At 53.8% G+C, this 12,699-nt stretch overlaps 1 protein-coding gene across 1 annotated transcript in view; it reads left to right on the top strand.

The window, feature by feature from the left end:
• MAML1 (mastermind like transcriptional coactivator 1) overlaps positions 1-12,320 on the top strand; it is a 44,512-nt gene extending 32,192 nt beyond the window's left edge. Inside the window, exons 2-5 of the mRNA XM_032846795.1 lie at positions 1,580-2,992; positions 5,071-5,310; positions 7,405-7,501; positions 8,858-12,320. Coding sequence (XP_032702686.1) covers positions 1,580-2,992; positions 5,071-5,310; positions 7,405-7,501; positions 8,858-9,837 — 2,730 coding nt within the window. The 3' untranslated portion in view covers positions 9,838-12,320. The remainder of the gene's footprint in view (positions 1-1,579; positions 2,993-5,070; positions 5,311-7,404; positions 7,502-8,857) is intronic.
• The last annotated feature ends 379 nt before the right edge of the window (positions 12,321-12,699 follow it).

Below are 12,699 nucleotides of genomic sequence, written 5' to 3'. Positions count from 1 at the left end.
AGCTAACTTAGGTACCCAGACACGGATTTAGAGAAATACAGACTCAGCCAGGATTTATAGAGCCCTGTGCAGTGGGCTTTAACAGTAGAGAAAGCGGGAAATCTTGAAGTGGGGATAAACAAAGGCAAAGGAGCAATGGAATTGGAACTCCAGATTGAGAAAATTTGCCCTCCTTGTTTCCTTGCTCATTGCGCATTTGTATCTAGGCAGGAGCCCGGGTCAGAGCGCTCACGCACGCAGGCTTCTCGGGATGCTGCACTGGGTCTGTGTAGCCCTTCTCTGTAGCCGGAGGACAGCGTTCTGGAGTTCTAGGTGCTACCGACTCCTCTGGTGGCTATTTAAAGATACAATGAAAGCTACCATTCGGAACTATGTAAATAGCGTGGTGTAGATGCTTGGGGTCAGTGGGAGGAAGGGTGAAGGACAAAAATGTAACCAAAGTAAGCCTGGAAAGGAGTAGCACCCTGTTAAGAGCTAAGTGTAGGTACCTCCACTTGGAGGAGTCCTGTCCCGGGAGCTGAAAACAATGCTGGGGAAGGAGTGGAACGATACCACCTTCTCTCCTCCCCACTCTCATTGTCGCATTCTCTTCACGAAACCCCTGCATCTGGAGCCCCGTCTCAGGGCGCGGTTGCTCAGCTGTTTCTGGAGGGCCTCTGTCTTCTTCTGTAGCCGTGTCTGCTTGGGTTCTGTGGCGCATGAATTCCACAGCAACCACCACTTTTGTCTTGATCTGCACACAGCCCTTGTCCTCCCGCACAAGGTGGACTGTTAGGAAGGTTAGCTGAACAAACCCTCTGAGGAGAAGAGGGGGAAGCAAGGACAGCAATGTAAGGCATACTGGCTGTGCTCAGAGGAATGCTTCTGATAAGAAGTGGGGTTTGTTGGGGCTCGTGACTGGGCACAGGGGATTGGAAGCTGCTTGGCCTGCCGCAGGGAGGAGGGTGGGCACATGGGAGCAGCCCTGCCTGGGGAGAAGGGATGGGGCCAGGCAGTGGCTCCTCGAGAAGCTGCACAGGGCAGGAAGCGTGGCCTGGTGCTCATGAGCTGCCCCCACTGAGGCCTGAGAAGGAGCCGCTAGCAACCAGTGCTCCTTCCTGTGGAAAGCGATAGAAATCCGCGTTAAATCAGCTTAAACACAGGAGGAATTCTTTGGTTCCCTGAAGTGAAAAGTCCAGGGGCAATGGTCTCCTGTACAAACTGGACTTAGGTAGCGCCCTCGAGAACGGATCTGTATCTTCTGGTTCTTTCTCATCGGCTCCATTCTTGGGCACACTCTCTGACTAGACGACTATGGGCAGCATCAGGCTTGCGTCCTGTGGGAAGAGAGGGCCCCAGAAGCCAGGATCCATGTGCTGACTGACGCGTGCTCACTTTCCTGGAGCGCAGGTAGTGGTCGGGAGTCAGGCCCAGCCATGGGACCCGGGAGAAGGGTAGTGGGGGTGGAGGGAGCACGAACTGGACAAGCACAATCATTAGAGTGTTGTGGGATGTGGGCCCCGACTGACGTCACCAACAGACGCGGAGGGGCCTCCTACACGATGCTGTGTCTTAAGTCCCTCTTGTCCATGTTTTGCAGCATCTCCACGATACGGTGAAGAGGAACCTCGATAGCACCACCTCTCCTCAGAATGGCGAGCAGCAGAATGGCTATGGAGACCTCTTTCCTGGACACAAGAAGACCCGGCGTGAGGCTCCTCTGGGTGTAGCCGTTGCTTCCAATGGCCTGCCCCCGGCCTCCCCCATGGGGCAGCCTGACAAGCCCGGCACCGAGGCACTGCAGGTTGGCAGCAAGCACTCCCTGGGGCTGGACTCCCTTAGCAAGAAGTGTCTGGCAGATGCGAGCCTCCACTTGAACGGGGGCAGCAACCCCGGGGAGCCCTTTCCTCTGAGCCTGAATAAAGAGCTGAAGCAAGAGCCCGTCGATGACCTGCCTTGCATGATCGCAGGGGCCGGGGGCTCTATATCTCAGAGCAACCTCATGCCTGACCTCAACCTTAATGAGCAGGAGTGGAAGGAGCTTATCGAGGAGCTGAACAGGTCAGTGCCCGATGAAGACATGAAGGATCTGTTTAATGAGGACTTTGAAGAGAAGAAAGACCCAGAGTCATCTGGGTCGGCAACACAGACCCCATTGGCACAGGACATTAATATTAAGACAGAATTCTCTCCGGCAGCCTTCGAACAAGAACAGTTAGGCTCTCCACAAGTGAGGGCTGGGTCTGCAGGACAGACCTTTATGGGGCCTTCAGCTGGCCCTGGCAGCACAGAGTCACCCAGCCTGGGGGGCGCTCAACCTCTGTTCCACGCCTCTGGTCAGCCCGGGGCTGACAACCCCAGTCCCACCCTGATGCCAGCATCAGTGCAGGCCCAGAATACCCCAAGAGCCCTCTCTGGTGTGGTGTTGCCCAGCCAGGGCCCGGGAGGGGCCTCGGAGCTGTCCTCTGCCCACCAGCTGCAGCAGATTGCTGCCAAGCAGAAGCGCGAGCAGATGCTCCAAAACCCACAGCCGGCCGCCTCTGCACCAGCCCCAGGCCAGATGTCCCCATGGCAGCAGACAGGCCCCTCCCACAGCCCCCTGAACGTCCCTTATCCCTTGGAGAAGCCTGCCAGCCCTCCCGGCTACAAGCAAGACTTTACCAGCCCCAAACTGCTTATGATGCCCGGAGTGAACAAGAGCTCCCCGCGGCCCGGAGGCCCCTACCTCCAGGCTGGCCATGTGAACCTGCTGAGTCACCCACCGTCAAGTAACCTGAATCAGAGCACCGTGCCTAGCCAGGGCTCAGTGCTGGACTACGGCAACACCAAACCCCTGTCTCATTACAAAGCCGACTGCGGGCAAGGCGGCCCCGCGTCCGGCCAGAGCAAGACCGCCCTCATGGCTTACCTTCCCCAGCAGCTGCCTCATCTGAGCAATGAGCAGAACTCCTTGTTTCTGATGAAACCAAAGCCAGGAAACATGCCCTTCCGGTCACTGGTTCCACCTAACCAGGTGAGCTCGCAGCTTCCCTCTCTGTCACTGTGTACCCCTGCGGTCAGCAGGAGGGAGGCAGGGAACAGCTGCCCTTGGCCTTTGAGTCCCTGGAAGGAGAAAATCAGCTGAGCAAAGTGGGCTCGATTCTGAATAAGCAAAAATAAGGTAGAATTCCCTGGTGTAACTTGGTTTAAAGTATCCATACGTTTGAGGCATCACCGGGCACCTGGGCGGAGGCATTGAGTTCTCCTGCCTACCATGCAGTGTAAATTCAGTCAGGTGTGGTCTGTGTTCTGCAGGGAGAGGTCACACTTGATGTGCTTCTTAGAGGCTTTGCCTTTTTTAATTTTAAACCACCTTTCAGATCTTCGCAAAGTACCTTAAGATTTAAACCCCGTGCAGCCTGGCAGAGCTCTGTAGGGTGGAGAATGGTCAAGCACCAGTCTTACCATGATCACTGTTTGCATTTCTCCTCATGGTCAGATGTGTTCAAAGATGTCTCTTCCCTGGCAACCTTCTCACGGTGATGGCGTGTCCCCACAACTTCCTCCAGGACAGAGGGGAGCGCACTTGTTTTCTCCCTCCACAGCGTGTCCCGGACTGTCCTTCGTGTCTGGACATGTAGCTCTCTTGATACTTGTTACCAGTCGTGTAGCCACAGTTTTGAGGCATGCCCTCGTGTTGGTGTACCCCGTCGTCTCTGGGTCTTCATGACTATAAGGAAGCCTGCGGCCAGTACCCTTGTGGCTTCCGGTGTGGATTTATGAAATTTTAAATATTAAAATCCCAGTGTTGGTAATGATAAAAATTGGGAAGTCAATGTCCTCCTGGTGAGGAGGGTGTATACACAGGCCTGGTGCTGGTAGGAAGTAATTTGGCATTAGATATTCTTCTTAAGCCATAAAATTGTTCGTAAGCATCAACACATTATACCCCTGCAAGAAACAATCCCTAAAAAAATAGGAAAGTTAGATACAGGATATTCATTGCATCGTTATTTCTAATTGCCCCAAACTGGAAGCAGATTGGGCATCTCCCAGCAGGAGTGCACGCATGTAAATGTTGATGCTGCTGCTGCCGTTGCCAGCCAAGAAGCTCTGCACAGCCCCTGGGAGCATCCTTAAGAGTGTGACAACTGCCAGTGCTTAGCGCCTCACAAAGCACTCGGAGCCTGAGCCTGGAGACTTGGGGGGGGGGGTGAGCAAATTACCTCGGTGCATCTGCTCGAAGATTAGACTCTTGTAAGGATGAAATGTCCAGGCTCATAAGGACTGGAAAGTTGAGATCCTTTAAATGATCATTGCTTTTTCCCTTTTTCCCTTTTCAAGTTAAGTTTCCCCCTTTTTTTCTTTTTTTTTTTACAAAATTTTATTTATTTATTTGACAGAGATGTCAAGTAGGAAGAGAGGCAGGCAGGAGTTGGGGGGTGGAGCAGGCTTCCTGCCGAGCAGGGGGCCTAATGCGGGGCTCGATCTCAGGACCCTGAGATCATGACCTGAACCAAAGGCAAAGGGTTAACCCACTGAGCCACCCAGGCTCCCCAGTCTCCCCCCTTTTAAATGTAAGTCATGATGGGATAATACTGTGGAGCCTCTGACATGACTCTCACTTCTACCCTTTGTGTTGAGAATATTTATTCAAGTTTTCATTGATATTCAGTATTTTGTGAGCGTATCTGACAAAAGCCCAGCAGTCTGGTCCCAGGAAAATGCTCTACACAGACAGACACGTGGTACGGCTTCAGGCAGTTCAGGGACAGTCCCATGGCGGGGGACATGAGGTTGGCTGGCTTGGAACATCTTGTCTCCATCTGGCAGAGCGTTCCTCCTCTGGGGGCCCATCTGTACTCACGCATTCCAGAAAGTGAGGATTTAGAAGCTCCGGCTGCCGACGGGGCGTCATGCGTGTGAATAGACGGGCTTAGATTTCAAATCTTCTTGCTGTGCCGGGATACGCGGGTGTTCGCCTCTCCACCTGGCCCTGGAGGACGTGTGCCCTTGGCTCTGCAGTGACTGGGTCGGGGGCGTTGGGCAGAAGCTTGTAGACTCCACTGTGTGCCCCCTGACCTGAGACCCCCCCCTTCTCTGCACTCACAGGAGCAGAACCCGCCCAGCGTCCCTGTGGCTGCCCCCGCAGGTGGCGTGGGGAGCCAGCCACCCGCGGCATCTGCGGCCAGCACGCGCAGCAGCGCCCCCTATCTCAGCAGTCAGCAGCAGGCGGCAGTCATGAAGCAGCATCACTTGCTTTTGGACCAGCAGAAACAGAGGGAGCAGCAGCAAAAGCATCTGCAGCAGCAGCAGTTCTTACAGAGGCAGCAGCACCTTCTGGCAGAACAGGTAGAGCGAGAGGGGAAGACGACCCCCGCCAGCTGCATCTTCATCTGCCTCCGGTGTCGCTGCTCGGCCGTCAGCCCCACTGTGCGTGCGTGCGTGCGCCTGTGTATGGGCCTGCTGCGTGTGCCCTTTCTAAATTTTTTTTATTTTATTATTATTTTTTTAAGATTATTTATTCATTTGGCAGAGAGCACAAGCAGGCAGAGCGGCAGGCAGAGAGAGAGGAGGAAGCAGGCTCCCCGCTGAGCAGAGAGCCCGACATGGGGCTCTATCCCAGGACCCCGGGATCATGACCCAAGCCGAAGGCAGAGGCTTTAACCCACTGAGCCACCCAGGTGCCCCTAAATTTTTTTTTTAAAGATTGATTTATTTATTTTAGAGCGAAAGACTCAAGCAGACTCCCCTTGAGCAACTGAGCCACCCAGGTGCCCCCCCCTTGCCCTTTTCAGCCCCTTCTCAGGAATGTGGCGTTTCTCAGGCAGTGGTGGCCTGTGTCAGAAGCAGCTTTCAAATCACTTGGTGGGGATTCGTGAAGGCAAATCTGTGGCTTAAACTATATTTGTTAGGGATGTTTTTCCATGTCCTGTGTCTGCAGCTGCCAGAGCACTGAGCTCCTTGGTCTCCTGGTTCAATGTGGGATCCAGCTTTGTCGTAAGCGTAGTTTGTGATGAGCCAGAATATGACACAGGCAAATGGAAATGTCCCTGCGGCCCTCGAGTTCTAGAATCGGGCCTGCCAAGCCCCACCCACCCACCTCATATCCTGCGGTTCACCTGCTCGGTCCCCAAGTCTGGTGCGCAGACACCAAGGTGACAGCAGTGCTCGGGATTTCAGATTCCATCTTTAAAGTCGTAAGAGAAGCAGCAGCTACCCAGAAGACAAAGGTGATTGAGAATGACTTTAAAGCCCACATCTCTGCCTCAGTTCTGCCATTTTTAAAAATACCAGCTTTATTGGGGCTCAAGTCATGTGACCTTGAATCCACCCATTTGAAGTGTATAATTCAGTGGTTTTTACTATACTCACACAGGAGTGCAACCATCACCACAGTCGATTTCATCCGTTTTCAGCCCCTAAAAAGAAGCCATATACCCATTAAAAGCTACCACCTGTTGGGGCGCCTGGGTGGCTCAGTGGGTTAAGCCTCTGCGTTCGGCTCAGGTCATGATCTCAGGGTCCTGGGATCGAGCCCCACACCAGGCTCTCTGCTCAGCAGGGAGCCTGCTTCCCCCTGTCTCTGCCTGCCTCTCTGCCTACTAGTGATCTCTCTGTCAAGTAAATAAATAAAATCTTAAAAAAAAGCTACCACCTGTGTTGCGGTGCACACCAGTGTTTCCCGTGGCTGAGCAGTACTCTCTTTTGTGGATAAGCTCTATTTGATTTATCCATTCACCGGTTGGTGACATTTGGGTTGTTCCCCCTTCTTATGGTTGGAGGTTTTCAGCTCTGTTGAGTGTATTCCAGGAATCGCTGGGTCCTGTGGTAGCTCTTACTTGGTGCCCTGCGAGGAGCTGCCAGACTGTTCTCCCAAGCGGCCATGCCATTTTACATGCCCACAGTGGCGTGAGAGCGCCAGTCTCTCTTCAGCTTTCCCGTACTTGTCTTTTGGTTCTCGCCATCCTGGTGGGCGTGAAGTGGTATGGCACTGTGGCTTTGATTCGCATTTGCCTGATCTGCCCTCCCAGCTTTGGGAGAGGGGCAGCGGGAGAGAGTGAATCTTAAGCAGGCCCCATGCCCAGCTCCGAGCCTGATATGGGGCTCCATCTCACGGTCTTGAGACCGTGACCTGAGCCGAAAGCAAGAGTGGGACACCCAACCGACTGAGCTACCCAGGTGCTCCCCACCCAACTTCTTTTAAACCAATACACCGCTGTTGTTTTTGTTTTCTTTTTAAAATCATTGCTCCTTAGGTCTGTGCCATTGTTCTGTTTCACACAGTTTATTAAAAATCCCCCAAACGAAACCACAAGCATTGTGTCCACAGGAACGCATCCGTGAGTAACAAACATAGGGGTGTGCTTTTGTCTGCTCTGACTCTATTGTTTTTGTTTTATGTGGGTCTTGTTGTTTTGTTCTTCCATCCTTGGCATTTTCTAGGAGAAGCAGCAGTTTCAGCGGCACCTGACACGCCCACCTCCCCAGTACCAGGACCCATCCCAGAGCACCTTCCCCCAGCAGGTTGGACAGTTCCCAGGTGAGGGGACCGCGGAGTCGGCGCAGGCAACACGGGACGCAGTGGGTGGCTCTTGCTGTCTGCATGGCTTCCTGCTAGGGGCTAACTAGATCAACTGGCTTGTGTAAACATCAGTGTGCCGGTAGAGCCTGCAGGCCCAGGGTCGGGGGAAAGGGTCGCAGGGGCAGACCACTTTGGCGGGCACTCTGGCCACACAATCTTTTGAAGTGAAATCATTTCTGGCTGGAGGATAGCTAACCAACAGGAAATGGGTTCTGTAATTCTTAAGAAAGCTCTTTGTTTCTGCTGTGATATGCCTTCAAAAAGTGACCCTCTCGTTTTCCAGTTAAGGAGAGACTTGGGGTAGTTTATGTGGCCTTTTTGCTGCTTCTCTTTCTTCCTGTCGGCTCACTTTGGTGTCACAGGCAGATAGCACTCTGAGGTCTCAGCTGTCACATCTCAGATGTGCATGGGAACCTGACTGCCCTTGCTCGGGCCATCCCTCCAGGAATATGAGAGGACCTCACACCCTCCCTCTTTCATCCCGACGGTGCCAGCAGCTTGTGCACCCCTCACCTGAGTGATCTGAGTAACCACTGCCTGGGCCTAGAACCACTGTTGCCATCTATTTGCCCTGTTGCCCTGCATTCCTGCCCTTGACATGCCCCCCGCAGCTTCCCTGAGTCTGGCCACAGCTCTCTGTCCAGTTGTATCCCCAGCCTGTGGGGACACCCTCCCCATACCCCAGCCACAGAGCTCCCCACACAGACCACCTCTCATAACTCTGGCATTTTCACACTCTCTTCTCTGTCTAGAATATTCTGTTTCTCCAAACTGTTGGAATCAGTTTTTCAATTCATCCCTTTGAAAACCCGATGTCTTTGTCACCATTTTTCTGAAGCCGTCCCCAGATCTTCCAAGGCACTGAGCCTCTGGTCCCCTGCCCTGCCAGCTGTTGTTACCACCCTGTCATACCACAGAGCCTTTGCCTCCCTGAGGCAGACCCTGGGCCATATCTCTCTTGGAGTCCGCCGTGCTGGTGTGGGGCTCCCACGGAGCAGAAACAGAGTGGGCCTTTGACGGGTGAATCATTAAGTCTCCTGGCTTCCCCCGCCCTGGGCTTTGGCCCCCTCCTCTGAGCTGGTCTTAAATTCATCACTGTTCCAGACTGGCCTCCATTCCACCCTATGGGAAACCTGCTCCCCTTTGGCCCACAGGGCCGTCTTCTTTGAGGGTCCACTGACCTTAAGATACCTGGTGTTCTGATTTGGCCTTTCACGCCAGAGAACAGTGCCTGCAGCTGGGGTCCTAGAGCCTCTCGGTGGCAGCGGGCCCAGAAATGCCAGCTCAATTGACTGGCTCTTCTCTGCCTTCTAGGGTCCTCTGGTGCTGTGCCTGGCATGAACAACTTGGGGCCATCTAACTCCAGCTGTCCTCGAGGGTTCCCTCAGGCTGGGAATCTGATGCCAATGGGCCCTGGACACACTTCGGTTTCCTCTCTCCCTTCAAACTCAGGCCCGCAGGACCGGGGTGTGGCTCAGTTCACTGGCTCCCAAAGCCTGCCGCAGGGCGGTCTCTACGGCATGGCCTCCGGCATCACCCAGATCGTTGCCCAGCCGCCGCCACAGGCCACCAACGGACATGCCCACATTGCACGGCAGACCGGCCTGGGCCAGAACACCTCTGTCTCCGCTGCCTACGGGCAGAACTCTCTGGGGAACTCCAGCCTCTCCCAGCAGCACAATAAGGGGACTATGAACTCTGGCTTAACCAAGCCACAGGTCCCAAGGGTGTCAGCCACTGTGGGAGCCCAGAACGCCTCGTGGCCACATCAGGGCCTGCCAAACTTGAGCAGCCAGACCCCGGGGAGCAGCACCGTGAGCCCCTTCACGGCAGCCTCCAGTTTCCACATGCAGCAGGCCCACATGAAAATGTCCAGCCCCCAATTCTCCCAGGCGATGCCCAGCAGGCCCATGGCCCCCATGAGCTCGGCAGCCGCGGCGGGGTCCATGCTGCCCCCAGTGAGTGCGCAGCAGAGGACCAGTGCCCCCGCCCCAGCACCTCCCCAGGGAGCCCCACAGCCAGGCTTGCCGGGCCTGAGCCCCGGTGGGCCTGAGCTGGGGGCCTTCAGCCAGAGCCCGGCACCACCCATGGGAGGCCGGGCGGGACTGCACTGCACTCAGGCATACTCTGTGCGGACCGCGGGCCAGGAGCTGCCCTTTGCCTACAGCGGGCAGCCGGGGGCCAGTGGGCTGGCCAGCATGGCCGGAGATGCCGACCTGATCGACTCCCTGCTGAAGAACAGGACTTCGGAAGAGTGGATGAATGATTTGGATGACCTTTTAGGGCCTCAGTAACTGGAGGGTTTGCAGTGTTCTCGGTGTTCGTACAGCCTGTATTTTTGTTCTCAGATTCAAGAAATATCAACTACTTTGGACCAAAAGCTCGTGGCCCAGAGAACAGGGCTAAGGTGTGGGATTGGAGCCCCAGGGCCGAAGCGGGCCCTGGCCAGGATCTGCGGGGACCGCCCCCCCCCACCTCCAGCTCCCAGCCAGCAGTTGCGGTCCGTCGGGCTGGCCCCAGCCCCTCTGCTGGCATCCACTGCCTGGTGTCGGGACAGCAGGACAGGGTTCTGCAGGTGGTTTTCTATCTAAATGACCAAAAAAAACCCCAAGAATAATGACGGTGAAACCCCACGATGTGTGCCATCGTGTTGATAATCCAAGATTTCACCACTTGCCCCAAGGCTGGGGACAGGTTTCGTTGCAACTTTGTATAGCAGAACCATTCGCAATTTGTAGCATAGAAAAGATTTTAAAAAATGTTTTTAAAGATTTGAAGACCGATTAGGATAGGTGGTGGTTTAAACTGATTGGCATTGGGAACTGAGGGTTTCCTTGTGGTCAAGAGCCTTTCTTATTCCTGCTCTTTGTCTGCTTTTCAGGGGAGAGGGAGGGTCCCTGGGAGATAATTTCTGTCAGCGCAGCCTGTGACTGTATGTGCCAAAAAGGAACAGGATGCCACGAGGTGGCAGCGCTGGGAACACAGATGTGGCCTCTCCAGCCACTCGCCTTCTTCCTCCTCCCACAGTGCTGCGCCCTCTGGGTCGACACTCATGACTTGCCCCCAGGCTACGTGCTGAAATGGAATGTTTGGGGTGCCTGTGTCTGTGTCTTTGCCCTCCTTCTGCAGTTTCTCTGAAAACTGGGATTTGCTGTATCAGGAAGGTGATCCTAGCTGAGCTGCGCGCAGAGGTCCTCACCTCGTCTCCAGTTCCTGTGACCTTCCTGCCTCCCCTCTTTGTTGCTCCAGCCCAAATGGAAAACCTCTTGAAGGCAGTGTACCAGATTGGTGGGGAGTCACTAAAATCCCTTAGGGAGCCCCAGCGTTGTAGGTGGGAGGGCGTCCCCTCCCCAGAAGGCAAGGGTGCGGGGGAAGGAGGGAAAGCCAGGAGTGTGGGGGCCCCGAAGGGGGAGGGGTGCAGGCCAGGCTGGAGAAGAGAATTCCACTTGGTTTCACCACTTTGGCCACTCTCCCACGCCAGATGACTTGCACTTTTTGAAGAGAATGGCTTTATAACACTAATATATCCTTCTCGGGATTTGAGTGGATGTCTCTCTGAAGGTCTATGGACTTGACTAAGCTAAAAGTCCGCAAAACAGGATTCCCTGTGGGCTGTTTCTGGACAACACAGATGGAGAGAGCACTTGGGTTAGAATGAAAGCAGAGTGGTAAGTGCAGGGTGAGACCCTTTTAAACAGTGTCGGAGAGCAGAGAGGACACTGAGAAGAGTGGCTTCCATGCAGAGTGGTCTCGGGACAAACTGAAACCCCGTGTTTATTTCCCTGGAGTCTCAAAGTAGATGATTCAAGGAGTGTCCTATGTAAAGAATTGAGCCAGGGAAGATAATCTGCGTGGGCAGCCTGAGTGGCTTTTGAGGGGACGAAGGGTTGTGCACACAGGGGTAATTCTGCACCAGCAGTGCCTTTGCTGGGGGTACTTGGACCCTCAGATCCTCTTCTCTATAATAGCCATTTGCCACCTTGGGTGGTGTCTGGGCCATTTCCCCTTTAAATGCCCTCCCTTGCCCTCCCAGATGCTGAATTTAGCTTTCAAAGAAGGGAATGAATCATAAAGCCAGTGAAGACTCCACCCTCTGCGTGAGTTCCCCAATCTGAAGGGGAAGAGGGTGACTTCAGCGGGTTTTCTACCAAAAATAGAGGGCTGAAGGCTGGTGATGGGTCCTGTTCCTCTCCTGGTCTGCCTCTGGCTGCTCACCTCTGTCGCCTCCTGGGGAGGGCTGCCCCTGCCTTAGTCCTCGGGCCGCCAGACAGACAGCAGGCTTCTCGCTGCAGTGTCAGAGCAATAAAATGTGATGCTTGGGGTCCCCCCAGGGAGCTGCCCGTGGCTTTATTTATGAATCTGGTTTTTGGGGAGTCAGGGGAGGAGACGTCTCCGCTTCAGTGCAAATCCCCTCTTCCAGGAGCCATGACTCAAAAGAAGGGTGCTCGGACTTTGTTATACACATTTGCTTTGTGTAAATAAATGTTTACAATTTTATATTAAAGAGGAAATAAGCGTTAGAGTTTCTGACTGTATATTTTTTACTTTTATAGATTTTAAAACTATGATCCTTTATATATGTGTTTTGGGGGAGTATGATAAGTTTTATGGCAAACAGTTGGTATTGTTAACTTTTTATTGTCATCAAAGTACATAAAAATCCCATTAATTCCCTTATTCTTCTACTGCCCTTAACTCTGGTATACACCAAAAAGAAATCTTTACTTTCCTTCTTTTATCATTATAAAATAATAAAAGTATTTTGCTAGTATGGAAACTGCCTGTGTCTTGGACCTCACGTGGCCGCGCCAGCAGGGTGGGTGGGGGACCGACGTGTGACTTCTTGGGTAGTTGGTGTCCATCCGGGATGGAGCTGCTTGCCCGCTGCGTGGTGGTGGAAGGAGGGACATTTGGTCTGATTTACCTCAGAGTAACTTTTATTACCTGATCACGGGTAGGAGGGTGGAATTTGGGGCCACCAGCCTCTCCCCTCTTGTGTACCCCCCACCCCGTCCTTATGTCTAATGGGAGGGAGGAAGTTGGACCTGGTGACTTGGATACTTTAGGTCTTCAACAGTTGAGATGTTTTACTGGAAGCCCTGAGACTTATCCTCCAAACACCCCACTCCCCTAGGTCCTATCTGGTGTCCTCCCCC

This window comes from Lontra canadensis, unplaced genomic scaffold, assembly GCF_010015895.1.
Source record: "Lontra canadensis isolate GAN:19392208 unplaced genomic scaffold, GSC_riverotter_1.0 scaffold181, whole genome shotgun sequence".
Taxonomy (NCBI): Eukaryota; Metazoa; Chordata; class Mammalia; order Carnivora; family Mustelidae; genus Lontra; species Lontra canadensis.
The sequence above is the reverse complement of the archived record's forward strand: the minus strand, read 5'-3'. Positions and strand labels throughout refer to the sequence as shown.